Source organism: Lagenorhynchus albirostris, chromosome 12, assembly GCF_949774975.1.
Source record: "Lagenorhynchus albirostris chromosome 12, mLagAlb1.1, whole genome shotgun sequence".
NCBI classification, from domain to species: Eukaryota; Metazoa; Chordata; class Mammalia; order Artiodactyla; family Delphinidae; genus Lagenorhynchus; species Lagenorhynchus albirostris.
In genome coordinates, this window is record NC_083106.1 from 6,100,171 (window position 1) to 6,117,520 (window position 17,350).

Below are 17,350 nucleotides of genomic sequence, written 5' to 3' on the forward strand. Positions count from 1 at the left end.
TGTTGGCCAGAGAACGCATATCCTTGGGCTAATTAGACCTGGGCTGGACAAGCATTTGTGACCTTTAAAATCAGACTGCAGAATTTCTAGGTAGGCGGGGGGCAGGGGGGACACTTTCCTGACATAGGTCAGAAGATTTGCACAGCAATATTTGGATGTTGTAGGAGATAAATCAGTATTAACCAAATGAGCAAATGTCTGAACATTTCCTGCTAAAAATAGTTACGTTTTTGACTTAATTTGTTGACATGCCTTTTCAAAAAAAGTGAGGGAAAACTCCAAGGGACTGCTTGTTCTAGACTGAGTGCAGTGTTAGAAACAGTAACCCGGTCATTATGGAGGTCTCAGCCAGTGGGAAAGGAAATGCCATGACAACAAGAGACATACTATGGCTTTCAGGAACAAGTTCAGAGGAAAGGTTGGGCCCAGGAAGGAAATTTGATTCAAGGAACTGGAAGAAAGAATTCTCACTATTCACCCACGTGTGATACTATTAGGGAAGAAAGATGGCGTGATATCTAACAAAGCCAACTTAGATGCTGCCTACTGAGTTCACATTTTGAAAGGGAAGTACAAATGCTGAAGGAGATGGAAAGTAGCCAAGGACAAGTATGAAGAAAACCAGGAAGCTATAAAAATATTTTCTTGGAGCTGAAGCAGAAAATGAGCTGTGGTTTATATTGCTTATAGCATGAATGAATGCATGAACAAAAGAGTGAATAAATGGATGATATGATATAGCAAACATATATTATTGTTCTTTGCACTTTCCATGGGACTTGAAAAGAAATTAGATCCACTGTTTGGGATTGATGGTGTCCTGTTAATGGATAGTTAAGAAAAACACTGCTATTCAACTGATTTTGTTTTTGTTGTTTCTAAAGAGGAATAAATAATTAAATTGAAGTCAAACAAACATTTCAGATTCAATTCAAGTAAGGAGATAGTAAAAGAACGTTTAGCTGCTTGAAATGATAGCTGATACTTGTACTGTGTGCTTACAGTGTGCCAGGAACTAGGTTAAGTGTTTTACATATATGATCCCATTTATTTTTCACAGTAGACCTATGCTATAATTACTAGAAATAGTCCCATTTCATAGTTAGAAAAAATGAAGTTTAAGGAGGTCTAAGACTTGGTCCTAGTTCACATGGCTAGTGGTTTGTGAAACCAGAATTCCAGCCTTTCTTCAGAGCTTACATGTTTCATAGACAAGTTAAACTGTCTCCCAAGGAGCTCAGATCTATAGGAGTGAATTGTTTACATAGCAGGGTCTTGAGAGAATTGCTGAAGGGTTAGGGCACTTCTGTGTGTTCTTTGACGACACCCCAGATGTTGAGAAGGATGGTTAAAGGCTGGACATGAATGAATGTTGTTCCTATTTTCGTGGAGGCTATCAACTGGTGAATTTGCCTGGCAAATTGTAAAAGTATTAAATAAATGGTTTTTGAGTGCTGAGAAGGGCAGTGATGATCAATGGAAAGACTGATCAATTGTCTAATCATAATTTGGATATTAAAATTATAAATTTAAATGCTAATAGAGTGATAAAGGAAAGCCTGAAGTGGTGTATCTGGGCTTTACCATTTGTTGAATCTTGATGTTTTGTGAATAAGTGAAGACCCATGAACTGGAATATCAACCTGGAGATTATTCAAGCCTTTCTTGCAGTCACTCCCCTACTTACCACCTGGTTTTGTGGCTTTAGGTAAGATACCGAAGTCCTCCACAATCCAGATCCTTTATGTGGAAAGTGGGATTAAAAACCCCTTACTTGGGCTGTCTAGATGAGAGAGTGGCTGACAGCACGTACTTACCCTCTTTCCCATCTTTCATAGAGCAATAGAGTAGTGTTAGGTGGGTTTATAGCTCCTGGAACAACTTCACTTAAATACAACTGCACAGCTGAAATAGAGGGAAGTCTCTAGTGGCATGTCAGAAGACTACCTGTTTAGCTATTCTTTGTTTCGAATGTTCTGTCTGCTTTTATGAAAACACTGAAAGAAAGCTTAGTCAACCTGACTTCAAGATTGGAGGAACAATGGATCCACTGAGTAACAGACTAAGTATTTAGAATCCAGATGAACCTTCGCACTTGGAATTATGGGCTCAAAAAACAGGTTTATTTAGCAAGGACAATGGTGAAGCTCTTTATTGTATAAAAAGCTGTTGCACTGATATAAGATGGGATAAAGCCATTGTATATGTATAGAAACATTACCACCACCCATTCAGGTCTGAACTCTGCTACGTCAAAGGATATTTTCATACTGTACTACTTCCAAAGATAATGCCAAGAATAAAGCCCAGGTACCTCCCACATCACATGGCGAATATGGTTACAGAACACGAGAAAGAGAACGATAGAGGAACATTTTCGATATGGGAAAACACATCAATTTTAAAAGAGCTGACTTGTTCTGAGACTCCAGGAGGCACAACTCGGATTGATGGATGGAAGCTATAGATAGAGGCAGATTTCCTTTCTAAGGGCTAGAGCTGTTTAACGATAGGATGGTCTATGTTACAGGATGGTAAGGTCCGTGTCTCTGTAAGGGTTTAAGAAGGAACGGCTTGTCTACCTGCCTAAATGCTGTGGAAGGGATTCCTGTATCTGACAGGTGGACAAGATGACTCCTGAGAGCTTTTCTAACTATTGCTACTTCCGATCAAGTGAGTTTACCTCCAGTGTCTTGGCCATATGGATATAGATTCTTAAGTGCTGAAATTAGCTTTAAATTGTTTTACAGCATTTGTTTTATTTTATTCTGCCAAGGAATATGTAAAACATAAAAAAAATCACTGAGTTTTTCTTTTTCTTTGATTCTTTGCATTTTGGAGACTGTTACTCTAGGGCTCTTTCTTATACAGAGAAGGATCTAGAGTAAAAGTTTGTTCTTAGCTCCTCTTATATTCCTCCTCAAAAATAGACAAAGCAACAGTAAATGAAGATCTGTTTAATAGGTAAAGTTAATTTAATATAAATATTTAAAATCACCTTGGAAATATTTAAATATAGGTATTTCAGATCACCTTTAAAATATTTAAAATCACTTTGGAAAAATATTTAAAATCACCAGGGCCAGGCTGATGCTCAGCAGGCAAGAACTGCTTAGAGTCCCTTCCGCCAGGGTAGTGCCGTATTGGTGTTAAACGTTTTTATATCTCTCCTTAAGTTTCTGTAGTCTTCAAAGGAGACATGTATGGACAGATTGGGGCACGAGATGGGAGCTCTTTATACGTGTGTGCCCACTCACTATCAAAGCTCATCTCCCACTTCAGCTGCTTTGTGAGTCGGTACCTGAGGCTCACGCCTAGGCCTTCTCCTTCAGGCCTGGCCTAAGGCCTGCTGTGGTCCCAACTGTGCCATCCCTCTCACCCTCGTTTTTACTCACATATTAGCTTTATCCAAGCTGGAGTTGTTTTACCCTTACGAAAATCAAACACATTCTGTTTGGTTGTGTCAATGTAATCATTTAGTTACTTTGCCAATAACAAAGGAGTTAGCCTCCATACTTTGGAAGGTAAGAGATGGCAGATTCTATACAAATTCACAAATATATCCATACACACATATATATTAATAGGGGGAGTAACATTTTACCAGATATTGGCTTTTTTGGTCAGGACATTTTAATTTTCTTGGTCCTACCACCTGTAGGCAATGTGATTAGCTAGGGACAAGAGGATGGAGAATAATGCACTGAAAGAGAAAGGAAACCCCTGACAAAGAGGAGGGGTCCCGTGATACACCCTCTGCTCTTTGGTGGGTGCACTGGGCATGTCCATGGGCTGTGCCTTTGTTCATGCTTTTCTCTGGGCGTGGGATGCACACCTATAGCCTCCACTGCCAATTTCTCACCCCCCTCCCCGCACCCGGCGCATTCTTCTCATCCTCCAAGGCCAAGTTCAGCTGTCGCCTCTTCTGTGAAGCTCTTTCCAGGCTCCATTTTCTTTCCAACAGGAACTAACAGATGTAACGTCAGAGCTCCACATGTTCCTTTATTCCTGTGTTCCTGCTGCTGGCTCAGTGCTTATAAAATATATCAAAGTCCTTTATTCACCAGTTTCTTTTCTCCTCTAGATTGAGAGGTAATTGAAGGGAGGAGTTGTTTTTATTCACCCATGTCTCTCTAGACCTAGTGCACTGTAGTTGTTCAATTAATATTCTGAATTACTTTGAAGGAAGGGCAGAGGGGACTATGTGCATAAAAGAAGCAGTGCTTCTCATGTGTTCTAGGGGTATTTGAAGGACACCTATTTTTCTGTTTTTCACATGCGATCATTGAGGGCATTGCAGCGTGTTTAGCATCCTTGGCCCTACCCACTAAAATGGCAGTGAGTGTTCCCAGTGATTGTGGCAACTCAAAGGACCCACAAGCATCTCCACTCCATTCAGAAACTCTAGGGTGGAATCTAGTAATCTTCCTGGACAGAATTCCATTCTGCTGCGTGATGTTCTTGGCCCCGCCCACCAATCAGAAAGGAGATATGCCCTTAGAGATCATGCCTTGTGTTTGACATAAAATATTCCAAAACTCATAACTGTCTCATCTTCCAAAAAAAGTTCCCATTCCCATTGTACACATTCAGAGTTTACTAAAACCTAACATTAAAACCAGCAAGGAATCCATTACTGAAGCCCTAAAACTTTTAAGCAGTGAACTTACAGTAACTCGTCTTTCTTGGATTTTGTGAACTCTGAAGAAAATTAAATTATTTGTTCCTTTAAACAAAAATTTCATCATAAAGAAAAAATAGCTTATGGTGCAGGATTAAGTGATTGATGTTATACATAATACTGAGTAAATAGAAAATCACTAGTCAGAATATCACTCATAACTCATGTATTTTTCTCTTATGATCAATATTCAGCATATAAATGGCCCTAATTTTCCATGTTCAGAGGAAGAAGAAGGAAACAAAAGCATATAAAGGCTAGAATGGAAGGGGCAGTGTTTCATGGTAGATGACTATAATTTAAGACCTGTGGCTTGATAGATCATAAAGTAGTCAAATACTTTAACTATGGAAAGATTATTTATAGTGGATAAATAATAGTATCCCTAAGAGGAATGCAAGGAAAATTTATGATGATGGGATGGAGTTAGAGGAACATTTTCATGTAACATTATTCTAGGAAATGTGAAAATTATGTAGTCAGCTGCTTTTTAACCACTTCTCCTCTCTTGGCATGGGATTATATTCGTAGCCAGCTCATGGAACCAAAGCAACTCAGTAATCCAGTCATTAGGCTTTCATACAAAACTGCTTCAACCGCTAACATGACTTCATCTTCAAGTTCAGTGAATTAGTGTTGTGACAACATGTGGCCATGTAACCTTTTCATTTCTGAGATTGGTTTTTAATCTGTGATAAGAAACTTGGGCAATTAAGGGGACTATCACTGATTTATAGGAGCCCCTTTTCTCCCTCAATGTTTAACAAGTCTTGTTTGACTTCTATGGGCAAAAGAGAACTCTTTAAAAGGAAGATATTTCTAATCTCTTGAAGTGTTAGTGCCAGAGACCGCAGGCAAAAGCAATTCTCAAAAGCTCTCTAGGAGGTAGCTTTATATGTGGATTATAGCTCATCTAATATCATGCAAATATTAAAGAGGTTTAAAACTTCTAAAATCATTGATATTTTTCCATCCTCAGGCAATTGATAAAAGCAGAAACATATTACTTTAAGATAGCCTTTAGGTAAATGTATCATACAAAACATTACATAAAAATACTGCACAACTTAATTTTGTCTAACTCGTAATCCCTGGGAACATTTGAATATTGTTTTTATAAAAAATCTTTCTACATGATGATTCATGTATTTCAGTCATCTTCTGTTATAACTATGAACTTTTACCCTACTTTGGCATATCTTCAACAATACCGCAATTCAAATAATGTAAGCTTTGCTTCTTAACCTCGTCTACTCCCCATTAACCTTCATTCAGAGGATTCAAATGTGCTACTATGCTTTCGATTTTACAAATTGTTCATCCTGCAATAAAGGAAATTTGACTTCCTGCTGTCAGTGGTCTCTGATTTGATTGTTTATATTTCACTGAGCTCCAGACAGCTCTTACCTTGTACAGTCACAAGTAGACATCACTGGTTTATATATGTACCTTATTTTTATCATTATGGATATTTGAAAAGATCTCCATAGATTTAGTATCTCTGAGAATAAGGTTTCGACCAATTTAAAATATGTACAGTTTGTTCGGCTTATCCTTTTCAAATATGACTCTTTCCCTAGAAATGTTTTAAAATGTCATAAAGTCAATTTGAAAGGGCTGAAGGATATAGAATAACTTTCAAAATAATTGACTTTTTAAATAAAGAAATTAGCAATAATACCTAGATTGATTTCTTCAAAATAACCCTATGTACTTTAAAAATAGCTACTAACATTTATAGTTATTTAGAATGAATAGAAAAATCAGAAAACTGAGAACAGTGTTTCAGCCTGGTTGGCTTATAGGGCTGATCTTGCGGAGAAGCTGCAGGATTGTGTTGCTGGCCCAGTCCGTGGGTGTTACCAGGAGCATCCCAGGGTCCCAACAGGGTTACAAAGTGGGCCTTGAAATCCAGTTGTAAGTATTGCTTAACCCCAGAACACAGAAAAGAGAAGTAGGGAGCAGTATTCCTGACCCCTTGAGATGAGGTCACTAGTGAGTCATTGCCATTTTTATAGTAAATTGAGGCTGTTTCCCCGGAGACAAGTTGAAAAATGGTATAGAGAGTTTTTAATCTTACTCTGGACTAAGCAAAGAGGCTCAGGGGAAATGGAGATAGTCAACAGCCTCGAGCTCTTAATTAAGAAAGTATGTGGCGACCCTAAATCCCAGAATCGATAACTTGTGTTAACTAGCCAAATAGAATGTTAGAGAAGAAAAGCTGTTTGTCTGGATCTCTTTACATTCAAGGAGCTTAAATTGAGAGCCTAAACTTTTTCAGTGCCTATGTCATGAAGGCTAGCCCGTCATTTAGCTGTTACTAATAAAGTTGGTGAACACAACATTTACTTCGGAAATCAGTCATTTACTTTTAAAATAATGTAAGTTGTTGATCCTTATGTATAAAAGGATAAAAATTTTCCAAATTAAAATATCCCAGGTCTGCTTAGATTTGCATGCTAATTTTGTTTTTAATATTAAACTACTGGGGAATCACCCAGTGGACTTAAAAACCAATATTGATTTTGTTTGTTTTTACATCAGTTGCAAAGAATCAAATGAATCATACTTATTAGCTCATGGCACAGTACTATCGTTGGTTTGTGCCAGGAATTTTTCTTGTTTTGTTATTTTTTTCCCATCATCTCAGATGCATACTCATACATATACGCATACACATACATACACGTATGTTGTTGTACACTGGTGATCATTCTAATTCTGTACAAGGATCAGTAATTTTTTCTATGTATTATTTTATACATTGCTGATATTGGTAAAGATTTCCACGTCCTCCATGTCAGCCTATATTTTACTACAAATGTCTTACCCATAAAAATGTTTGATTCGTTTGACTTACTTTTTTATGGATTCACTGAGGTATAGTTGACATGCATAAACTGCATATATCTAGAGCACACACGTTTTTAAGTTTTTTTGTTTGTTTGTTTTGCGGTACGCGGGCCTCTCACTGTTATGGCCTCTCCCGTTGCGGAGCACAGACTCCGGATACGCAGGCTCAGCGGCCATGGCTCACGGGCCCAGCCACTCTGTGGCATGTGGGATCTCCCCGGACCAGGGCACGAACCTGTGTCCCCTGCATCGTCAGGCGGACTCTCAACCACTGCGCCACCAGGGAAGCCCTTAAGTTTTAACATACGTATATTTCCAGGAAACCATTACCACAGGTGGTAAATAGATACATCACTCTCAAAATTTTCTTGTGCCTCTTTTCAGTTTCTTCCTTCCTGCCTGCTCCTTCATCCCCAGACAACTGCTGATCTGCTTGCTTTTTGTCACTCAAGATTAGTTCTCATTTTCATGAATTGTATATAAATGGAACCATACACTATGTATCCCTTAGTCTGGCTTATTTATTAAGTAGTTATTTTGAGATTCACTCATGTTGTTGGTGTATTATCCTTTTTTGCAGCTGAGTGTATTCTGTTGTGTGGATTAACTACACCCTGTTTACTCATTCACCCGTTGATGGACATTTGTTTTTATCCAGTTTTCAGCTTTTACAGTATAATACATCAAACTACTATGAATACTTGTATACAAATCATGGAATAGACTTACGCGTTCATTTCTAGGAGTATATTAGCTGAATCATATGGTAGGTGTATGTTTAAATTTAAGAAATTGCCAGACTCTTTTCCAAAATGGTTACTATTTTATATTCCCAACAACAGTGCATGAGAGTTCGATTTACTCCATATTCTTGTAAATTTTTTTTTCTTGTAATATTTAGTATGATTAGTCTTTTTAATTTTAGCCATTCTAATAGGTTTGTAGGAGTATCTCATTGTGGTTTTAATTTGCATTTCCTTGATGAGTAATGATGTTGAACATATTTTCATGTACTAATTTGCCACCCAGATATCTTCTTTGGTGAAGTATTTTTTCAAATCTTCCTCTCAATATTTTTAAGTAGGTTGCTTGTTTTCTTATCATTGAGTTTTGAGAATTATTATATATTCTGGATACAAGTCATGCATCAGATATATGCTTTGTAAAGATATTATCCCAAATTTGGCTTGTTTCTCATTTCCTTAACTATGTCTTTCAAATAACAGAAGTATTTCATTTTGATGAAGTCTAATGAATCAATTTATTCTTTTGGATCTTGCCTTAGGTGTTATAGCTAATAAATTTCTGCCTAAAACAAGATTATAAAGATTTTCTCCCATGTTTTTTATAAGCATTTTTTCCAGTTTAAGGTTTTACATATAGGTGTATGATCCATTTTGAGTTCATTCTTACATATGGTGCAAGATACAGTTGAAAGTTGATAGTTTCACAGTGAATATCCAATTGTTCCAGCACCATGTGTTGAAAAGACTATCCTTTATCTGTTGAATTGCCTTTGAACCTTGGTCAAAAGCCAGTTTTCCAAATACATGTGAGTTTACTGTCTTTGTGTTCCACTGACATATTAATACCACATTGTCATGATTACTGTAGTTTTATAATAAGACTGGAAGTCAAGCAGTATTAGTCCTCCAACTTCGTTCTACATTTTCAAAGTTGTTTTGATTATTCTAGGTCTTTTGCATTTCCATATGAATCTTAGAAGTACCTTATGAATTTTTACCAAAATCTTTCTGGGATTTGATTGAGAATCTATAGATTATTTTGGGAAGTATTGATATTTGAATAATATTACATCTTCCAACTCTGGAACATGGTAAATCACTCCATTTATTTAGATCTTCTTTAATTTCATTTAGCAATATTTTGTACTTTTCACCGTACAGTTCTTACAAAACATTTGTGAAATTTATTCTTACAAGAGTATCTCATATTTTATTCTATTGTAAATGCTGCTTTTTATTTTAAAATTAGATATTTTGTATATTGACTTTGTAACCTGAATTCTTGCTAAATTCACTTATTAGTTCTAGTACCTTTTTGTTGATTCTACAGAACTTTCTATAATCTTGTCAATTGGGAATGAAGCAGTTTTACTTTTTACTTTCTAATCTTGATGCCTTTTATTTATTTATCTTGCCTTATAGCACTGTGCATAACCTCAAGTACAATGTTGGATAAAAATGGTAGGACTGAACATTGGCATCTTAGAAGGGAAGCACTCAGTCTTTCATCATTAAGTATGATGTTAGCTGCAGGTTTTCATAGGTGTTCTTTATCAGGTTGAGAAATTTCTCTATTATTCCTAATTTGCTGTTAAGAATGGATGTATTTTGAGGAATGGATGTTGGATTTTTTCAAACGCTTTTATTTTAAATCTGTAGAGATGATCATGTGGTTTCTCTTTTATCAGTCTGTTAATATTGTGCATTACATTGATTGGTTTTCTTATGATATCTTTGTCTTGTTTTTGTATCATAGTAATAGTGACTGAAAATAATGAGTTGCAAAGAATTTTCCTGTCTTCAATTTTATCAAGAATTTTTGTAGAATTGGTATTGTTTCTTCCTTAAGTAGTTGAATTCACCTGGAGTTTTCTTTGTGTGTTTTTACTGCAAATTCAGTTGTTTTTTTTTCAATAGAGAAATAACTATTCAGGTTTTCTATTTTATGTTGCTTGAGATTTAGTAGTTTTTCTTTGTCCTTCAAGAAATTTGTTCATCTAAGTTACCAAATTTATGGGTATAAAGTTGTTCATAATATTCTGTTATTATACTTTTAATATCTGTAGAATCTGTTGTTGTGTCACTTCTCATGTTCCTGATATCAATAATTTGTGTCTTCTCTCTTTTTTCTTGATCAGTCTTACAAGACATGTATACATTTATCGATCTTCTCAAAGAGCAAGCTTCTGGTTTCATTGACTTTTCCCTATTGTTTTTCTGTTTCCTCAACCATTGATTTTTCACTCTGATCTTTATTGTTTTCTTTTTCCTTCTTGCTTTGCTTTTCATTTACTGTTCATTTGCTAGTTGATTTTTTCTTAAGTGGAAACTGAAGTCATTCATTTAAAACTTCATATATTTTCTCTATAGATGTTAAGTCCTATATATATATATATATATATATATATATATATATATATAAAATACTGCTTTAGCTGCATCTTACAGATTTTGATATCTTTGTCTTTATTTTCATTCATTTCAGAATTTCCCTTTTGATTTCTTCTTTCACCCATGGGTTATTTGGGGATATATTATTCAGTTTCCTAATATTTCAGAATATGTTTTGATTTCTCTTGGGTAATACCTAGAAGTATTAAAGCTTTTTACAAAGTGTCTATACAATTTTACATTTCCAGTTAGCAGTATATCCTGGCCAACTCTTGGGATGATCAGTCTTCATTTTTAGCAATTCTCTTATGTGTGTAGTGGTGTCTCATGGTTTTAATTTTAATTTTCTTAATGGCTAGTGATGGTGCACATTTTCATGTACCTACTTGCCATCCATATGTCTTCTTTGGTGAAATATCTTTTGAAATGTTTTGCACACATTTTTTGGTATTTGCATGTTTATTATTGAGTTTTACAGAGTTTATATATTCTAGATTCAAGTTCTTTATCAGATATATTTTTTACAATATTTTCTACAAACCTGTTTTATCTTTTCATTCTCTTAATAGTATCTTTCAAAGGGAAGAATTTTTATTTTTTATTAAATTAAATATATGTCTGTTCTTTTATGGATACTTTTTTTTTTTTTTTTTTGGCGGTACGCGGGCCTCTCACTGTTGTGGCCTCTCCCGTTGCGGAGCACAGGCTCCAGACGCGCAGGCTCAGCGGCCATGGCTCTTGGGTCCAGCTGCTCCGCGGTATATGGGATCCTCCTGGACCGAGGCACGAACCCGTGTCCCCTGCATCGGCAGGCGGACTCTCAACCACTGCGCCACCAGGGAAGCCCTGGATAATACTTTTGATGTCACATCTCAGAACTGTTTACCTATCCCAAGGTTAAAAATAATTTCTTCTATATTTTCTTTTAGATATTTTACTGTTTTACATATTACATTGAGGACGAAGTTTCATTTTTAATTAATGTTTGTATATGATGGTTAGTATGTATCAAAATTTGATTGGTGTTCTTTTGTTTGCATATAGATGTCCAATTGTTCCAGCACCATTTGTAGAAAAGAGTATTTTTTTTTCTCTACAGAATTGCCATTTCACCTTTATCTGAAATCTATTGCCCATATATGTGTGGTCCTCTACTCTATGCCACTGATTAATTTCTCTGACACATAGTTAGCAATAGGGTTGCTGAGTCATAGAATGTCTGTATGCTTAATTTCTCTAAGTACTGTCACTATGCCATTCCTAATTTACTTTGTATAGTTAAGCCACCAGAAATGCAAATTTTATTTACTTTTCTATTGCTTTATATGAGAATAGTTTATATTTCTCATCTTAAAACAAAAAAATAACTTCTCCATTTACAGATGTCTTATAATGTGAGACAGAGTTGTCATAATTTTTCATGAATGAAGTAATTTGCTCTCATGTACCAAATTACATTAGCTACCCTTTTTTGTGGGTAATGAGTTCTGGTAAAGAAATAAGTAATTCTGGTATTAATGTTTCTGTTAATTAATAATTACCATTTCCAAGGCTGTTGTATAGGGTTGGCGGATAAAATATAGGATACCCAGTTAAATTTGAATTACAGATGGACAACAAATCTGAAATTCAAATTTAATTGAGTGCCTTGTATTTTTATTTGCCAAATCTGGCTGCCCTACTCTTGAGGCTCTTGGTTCTTTCCCCTAAGTCCTAATCATAATAACTTGTCTCAGCTACTTTAAAGTTTAAAGTAGTAAACTTCTTCAGTAAACTTTAAACTTTCTCAGTCATTAGCTGTATTCATTGAACTAATGGAATAAAAACTTCCCATGGACTGTTCAGGCATTTCCTAGCTACATTTAGCCACTTTAAGAACTAATTTTTAGTTTTGAAAAATTGTAATGCAGTCAGATCAATTTCCATTTTTGGCACATAGGAAATAAAAGATTTCAGTTTAAAGAAACACTGTTTTCTACTTGCATTTTCTTTTTGCTCTCTCTTGGTGTCAGTGTACTCTGGTTTGTAAAGCAGAGATGTGATAATGCCTGTAAGGTGCAAACCTTGACAAAAGAGAACAATTACAAAGAGTTTGTTTGATTGCTTTTAAGGAAAAAGAGAGGTGTATAAAGGAGGAAACAATTCTCTTTCAACAGATAAAGTTTTACACTTTAAAGCCTACAAGAAGCATTTTAAAATATCATTGTATTCTGATAACAAACCAAAACATCAATTTTAGAAGATTACCGCAGTAAAACCTGGAGATCTACTGTGAAGATAGCATAAGGATTTAGCTTCAAAAAACCAATTACATAAATATAGGATGATGAAGACCTGCCTTGGTAGTATTTCATATAAAAAGCATCTAGGGTTTTAGTTGATGCCAAGTTCAGTATGAGTCAACAGTGTGACAAGACTATAAAAATGTGCCGGCAGCCTTCCCTGCATCAATCTAAGTATTGCCAGAGAAGGTATAGTCTGGAGCAATGCTGGGCACATGGAAAGCTCTAAATAAATATTTTTTGAATGAGTGAATGTATGAATTGTTCTTTGCATTGGGTAGTGAATGTCTAAAATACAATGTCAGTTCTGGAGAGAACCTCAGTTTACAAGGTGCATTTACGAAGTAGAGAGTGGCCACAAAAGGACTATCAGGAAAGTAAAGGGTCTGGAGACCCGGTCTCAGTGAGGGAACCTCCAGAGGATCCCTGGAATGAGTTTTCATGGGGATGTGCTCAGCTACTTAGGGGTTGTTCTTAAGTAGGCACGTTAATGTGTCTATTTAAATGACTCCAGAGGGCAGAATGAGAAGAGTGGGTAGAAGTTACTGTGAAGAATATCAAAAGGATAAACAGTGTGGTCATTAACCAAATATCACTCAGATTTATTCCTCTGGTAATTTTTAATATAGTTGATGGGTTTAATTGAGCCCACTGGCCTCTGCCTAGTCTAACCAGATGTCGATGTGTGGTAGAAGAGACTGATCTTTTGAATCCCACTTCTGTCACTTATTAGCTATGTGACATTGTACTTTCTCTGTTCATCTTTCCCTTACTCAACTTAAAAAATGGGGATAATGATACCTACTTGGCGGCATTCTTTTTTTTTTCTAAACACTTGATTTTTATTTTTTTATACAGGAGGTTCTTATTAGCTATCTATTTTATACACATTAGTGTATACATGTCAATCCCAATCGCCCAATTCATCCCACCACCCCACCCCCGGCTTTTCCCCCTTGGTGACCATACATTTTTTTTTTTTTTTGGTGATTTATTATTTTTATTGACAAGGTTTATAGGAACAAATTAAATATTTAAAACCAAATGCCAATTATTAAGTCTCATTTAGTTGTTTATTCCATTAATTTGTATTAAGTATACCTTTCTCTAATGTCTTAATAACTTTATCAAGAAACAAGTCAAACCTGTGAAAACATCTGTTAACAGTCAACATATCAATTTTATATATTTCTGTTCTATGATGCAAAGATATTTTAAACACTCAATGGTTTATCAAAGGCCTAATTCTTGTATAAGCAGCATGTTTTATTTTAAAATTAAGAGATAATTTAATAAACCGATTAAGACAGTTAAGTTAAAAGACAAAATTAGTCTCATTCAGGAGTGGTCCATACGTTGATCACCTAGAATCCTAATTGGCCAAAATTTAAAGCCTAACACCCCTGATTCCACAAATACATTAAGTTTCTTTAATGTTAAAAATAAGTCTGTTATCACTTTTGAGAAATACTTTGTCAGATACCCACTACTGTCTACACATTATCTTAATCTGGAATTACAACTGGTACTTTCACCATAATTATAAAGGTGGCCAGGTTTCCTGTAAATATCAGCATTTTATATGGGCAAAAGCAGTTAATAAAAATCAGTTCATTTATTATAAGCAAAATGTGCTTCTACTTAATCTAACTCTCCCAAATTTTTGAAGTTTTGATGTGTTGATTTTGGTCTATCCTCACTATAAAATGTATCTACAGACACTGTTGCAGGGTTAACACTAAAACTATAAATTGATGACACTTCCAAGGCAAAGCAGAGAACTATATGTTCCTTCAGTATTTTCTTCACTGAATTCTGACTTTCACTGCTCCGTCATACCATCTGGCTGAACACTGACGTTTCATAGTTTATAATAACTGTAAAGATACGTACTTATATGAGTTTAAAAATTGATCTGCACAAAAAAAATAAAAAAACTTTATATACAACAAATTCGTTTTTAAAAATACAAAAATAACATCTGTCACTCTTGTCATGCTGACAATTTGACATATATACACATGCAGGAGAAAAGTTCTGATTCAGTCATCTGGACGGCTGAAGCTTGTGTATTTTTAATATGATGAACACACACTGAGCTTTCACACTGACAGATGTATATTCAAAATATTTCATATGCTAAATACTGCAATAGTCTCTGCATGTATAAATGCCAGTTATGATCGTTTCTGTTCTACGATTAAAAGTATGTCTTAAGCTAATATTGCGTGCACACTAAAAACTACAACAGTTCAAGAATCTATAGTCTTATATAAAGAAATCCAAAATGTACAAAATACAACTATAAAAGCAAGGGACAATTACTGCCATGCAAAAATTTAAACTAAAAACTGCATAGAAATGCAATTTAAAATGGCAAACGCAAATTCACCTAACACTCAAGATAAAAAGGTCAGAAGGAAGTTCTACCAACACGATGCTTGCAAAGATTTAGAAAAGGAAATACATTCTCTTTGCTGGTATAATGGTATAAATCAGATCTTTAAATCCATGGGTACAGGTCATCTGTTTCTGTCCTCTTAAGAAATTAGCTCTTTAACAGTTGTTTTTATGAACTCTTTTCTTTCAGTTAAGTCATAAGCAGGATAATTTTCATATACCTCTTTGCAAATCTGTTTCATTGTGACTTCCTCCAAGTTAGCACTGGCCAATAATTTCTTTACTGTTTCCTTTAACTCTTCATCTGTAGGAGGCTTCTTCAATTTTTTAATTAAAGGTTCATCATCTGAACTATCCTCAGATTCACTTTCTTTTTTGGAACTATTTTGATTCTTCTTGGTGGTACTGCTATCTGCCTTCTTAACATTAGCACTTTTTACAGACTTTTTACTTTTAGAAGTGGCTTTCTGTTTGGGTTTTTCTCTTTTGGATGTCTTTTTTGGTGGCTCCTCTTCACTTTCTTTATCTTCATCATCTGAAGACTCTTCTTTGTTTTTCTTTTCCTCTTCATCACTGCTAGATTCATCTGACAGAATTTCAGGACATTTGGTTCACTTAGCTTTCCTGGACATTCCAGAACTGTTCCGTTCCTTCTTGTTGCCTTTGCTAGAAGTTTTTTTAGATTTTGGCAACGGTTTGCCAGAAGGCTTTGGATGCATTAAGAAATTCAAGATCCTTTTCACCAGTTCACTATTTACACCTGATCGCTCCAAATCAAGAACCTCGCAGATGCTCTTTAACATGGCATTTCTAAATTTTTTCAACATTTCTTCCTTCTTTTTATATTGGATACTTCCTTTTTCAAATGGAAATCCACTGAACTGACCCACATTCTTCTTTAATGAGGACACTGTGCCTGGTCTGTTGTAAAGCAGTTTATGTAGATTTCTAAGTTCATCCGTTTTCTTCTTACTCAGAAAAAAATGTATCCTTTCAATTTCACAAAGTTTCTGCCCCTTTCCTTGTGCAATTGTAAATGGCTCTCTTTGCAAGGAAGGGACTTGCATTGTCAATCTCTCTACTTTTTTCTTTTCCCTCTTGCCTTCCACGATGAGACTCTTTTCTTTCTCTTCCTCTTCCTCCTCCTCCTCGTCGTCCTCGTCCTCCTCTTCACTTTCTTCTCTCGGGCCGGGCATTTCGGGCTCTTTCTCGGACGTGAGCTGGGCGGGGGCTCCCTCTCCCTCCGCAGCAGGGCCGGAGGAGGACATGCTGTGGACCACGGGTCCCGGCCGCCGCGGGCCTGGCGCGCGAGGGCACGAAGACGCTCCGGGCGGTGGCGACGGGCACCGAGGAGGACGCGCGCGGACTCCATACATTTTTTCTCTACATCTGTGTCTGTATTTTTGCCTTGCAAACCAGTTCATCTGTACCATTTTTCTAGATTCCACATATATGCTTTAATATACGACATTTGGTTTTCTTTCTGACTTACTTCACTCTGTATGACAGTCTCTAGGTCTGTCCACGTCTCTACAAATGACCCAGTTTCGTTCCTTTTTATGGCTGAGTCATATTCCATTGTTTATATGTACCACATCTTCTTTATCCATTTGTCTGTCGATGGGCATTTAGGTTGCTTCCATGACCTGGCTGTTGTAAATAGTGCTGCAGTGAACACTGTGGTACATGAGTCTTTCTGAATTATGGTTTTCTCAGGGTATATGCCCAGTAGTGGGATTGCTGGGTCATATGGTAGTTCTATTTCTGGTTATTTAAGGAGCCTCCATACTGTTCTCCATAGTGGCTGTATCAGTTTACATCCCACTTGGTGGCATTCTTAGGGAGACCAAATAAATTGTGTATGAGAAATATCTAGCATGTAGTAGATATACTTTAGAAAGTAAGTTCCACATAGGACTTTTTTTTTCTGTGTCTTGATTTGGATTGTAGTTATTTGACTGTTCACATTGTGATAATCCATTGAGTTAGTTTTGTGT

At 35.9% G+C, this 17,350-nt stretch overlaps 2 protein-coding genes across 7 annotated transcripts in view; one reads left to right on the forward strand and one right to left on the reverse strand.

Moving 5' to 3' along the window:
* Nucleotides 1-17,350, forward strand: part of LOC132530597 (E3 ubiquitin-protein ligase parkin) — a 1,420,256-nt gene that overhangs the window by 379,142 nt on the left and 1,023,764 nt on the right. The window lies entirely within an intron of this gene.
* LOC132530599 (protein DEK-like) lies at nucleotides 14,876-16,705 on the reverse strand. Its single transcript, XM_060167847.1, is given in 1 exon segment — nucleotides 14,876-16,705. A coding segment is annotated over 1 exon segment (1,128 nt). The 5' UTR covers nucleotides 16,622-16,705; the 3' UTR covers nucleotides 14,876-15,493.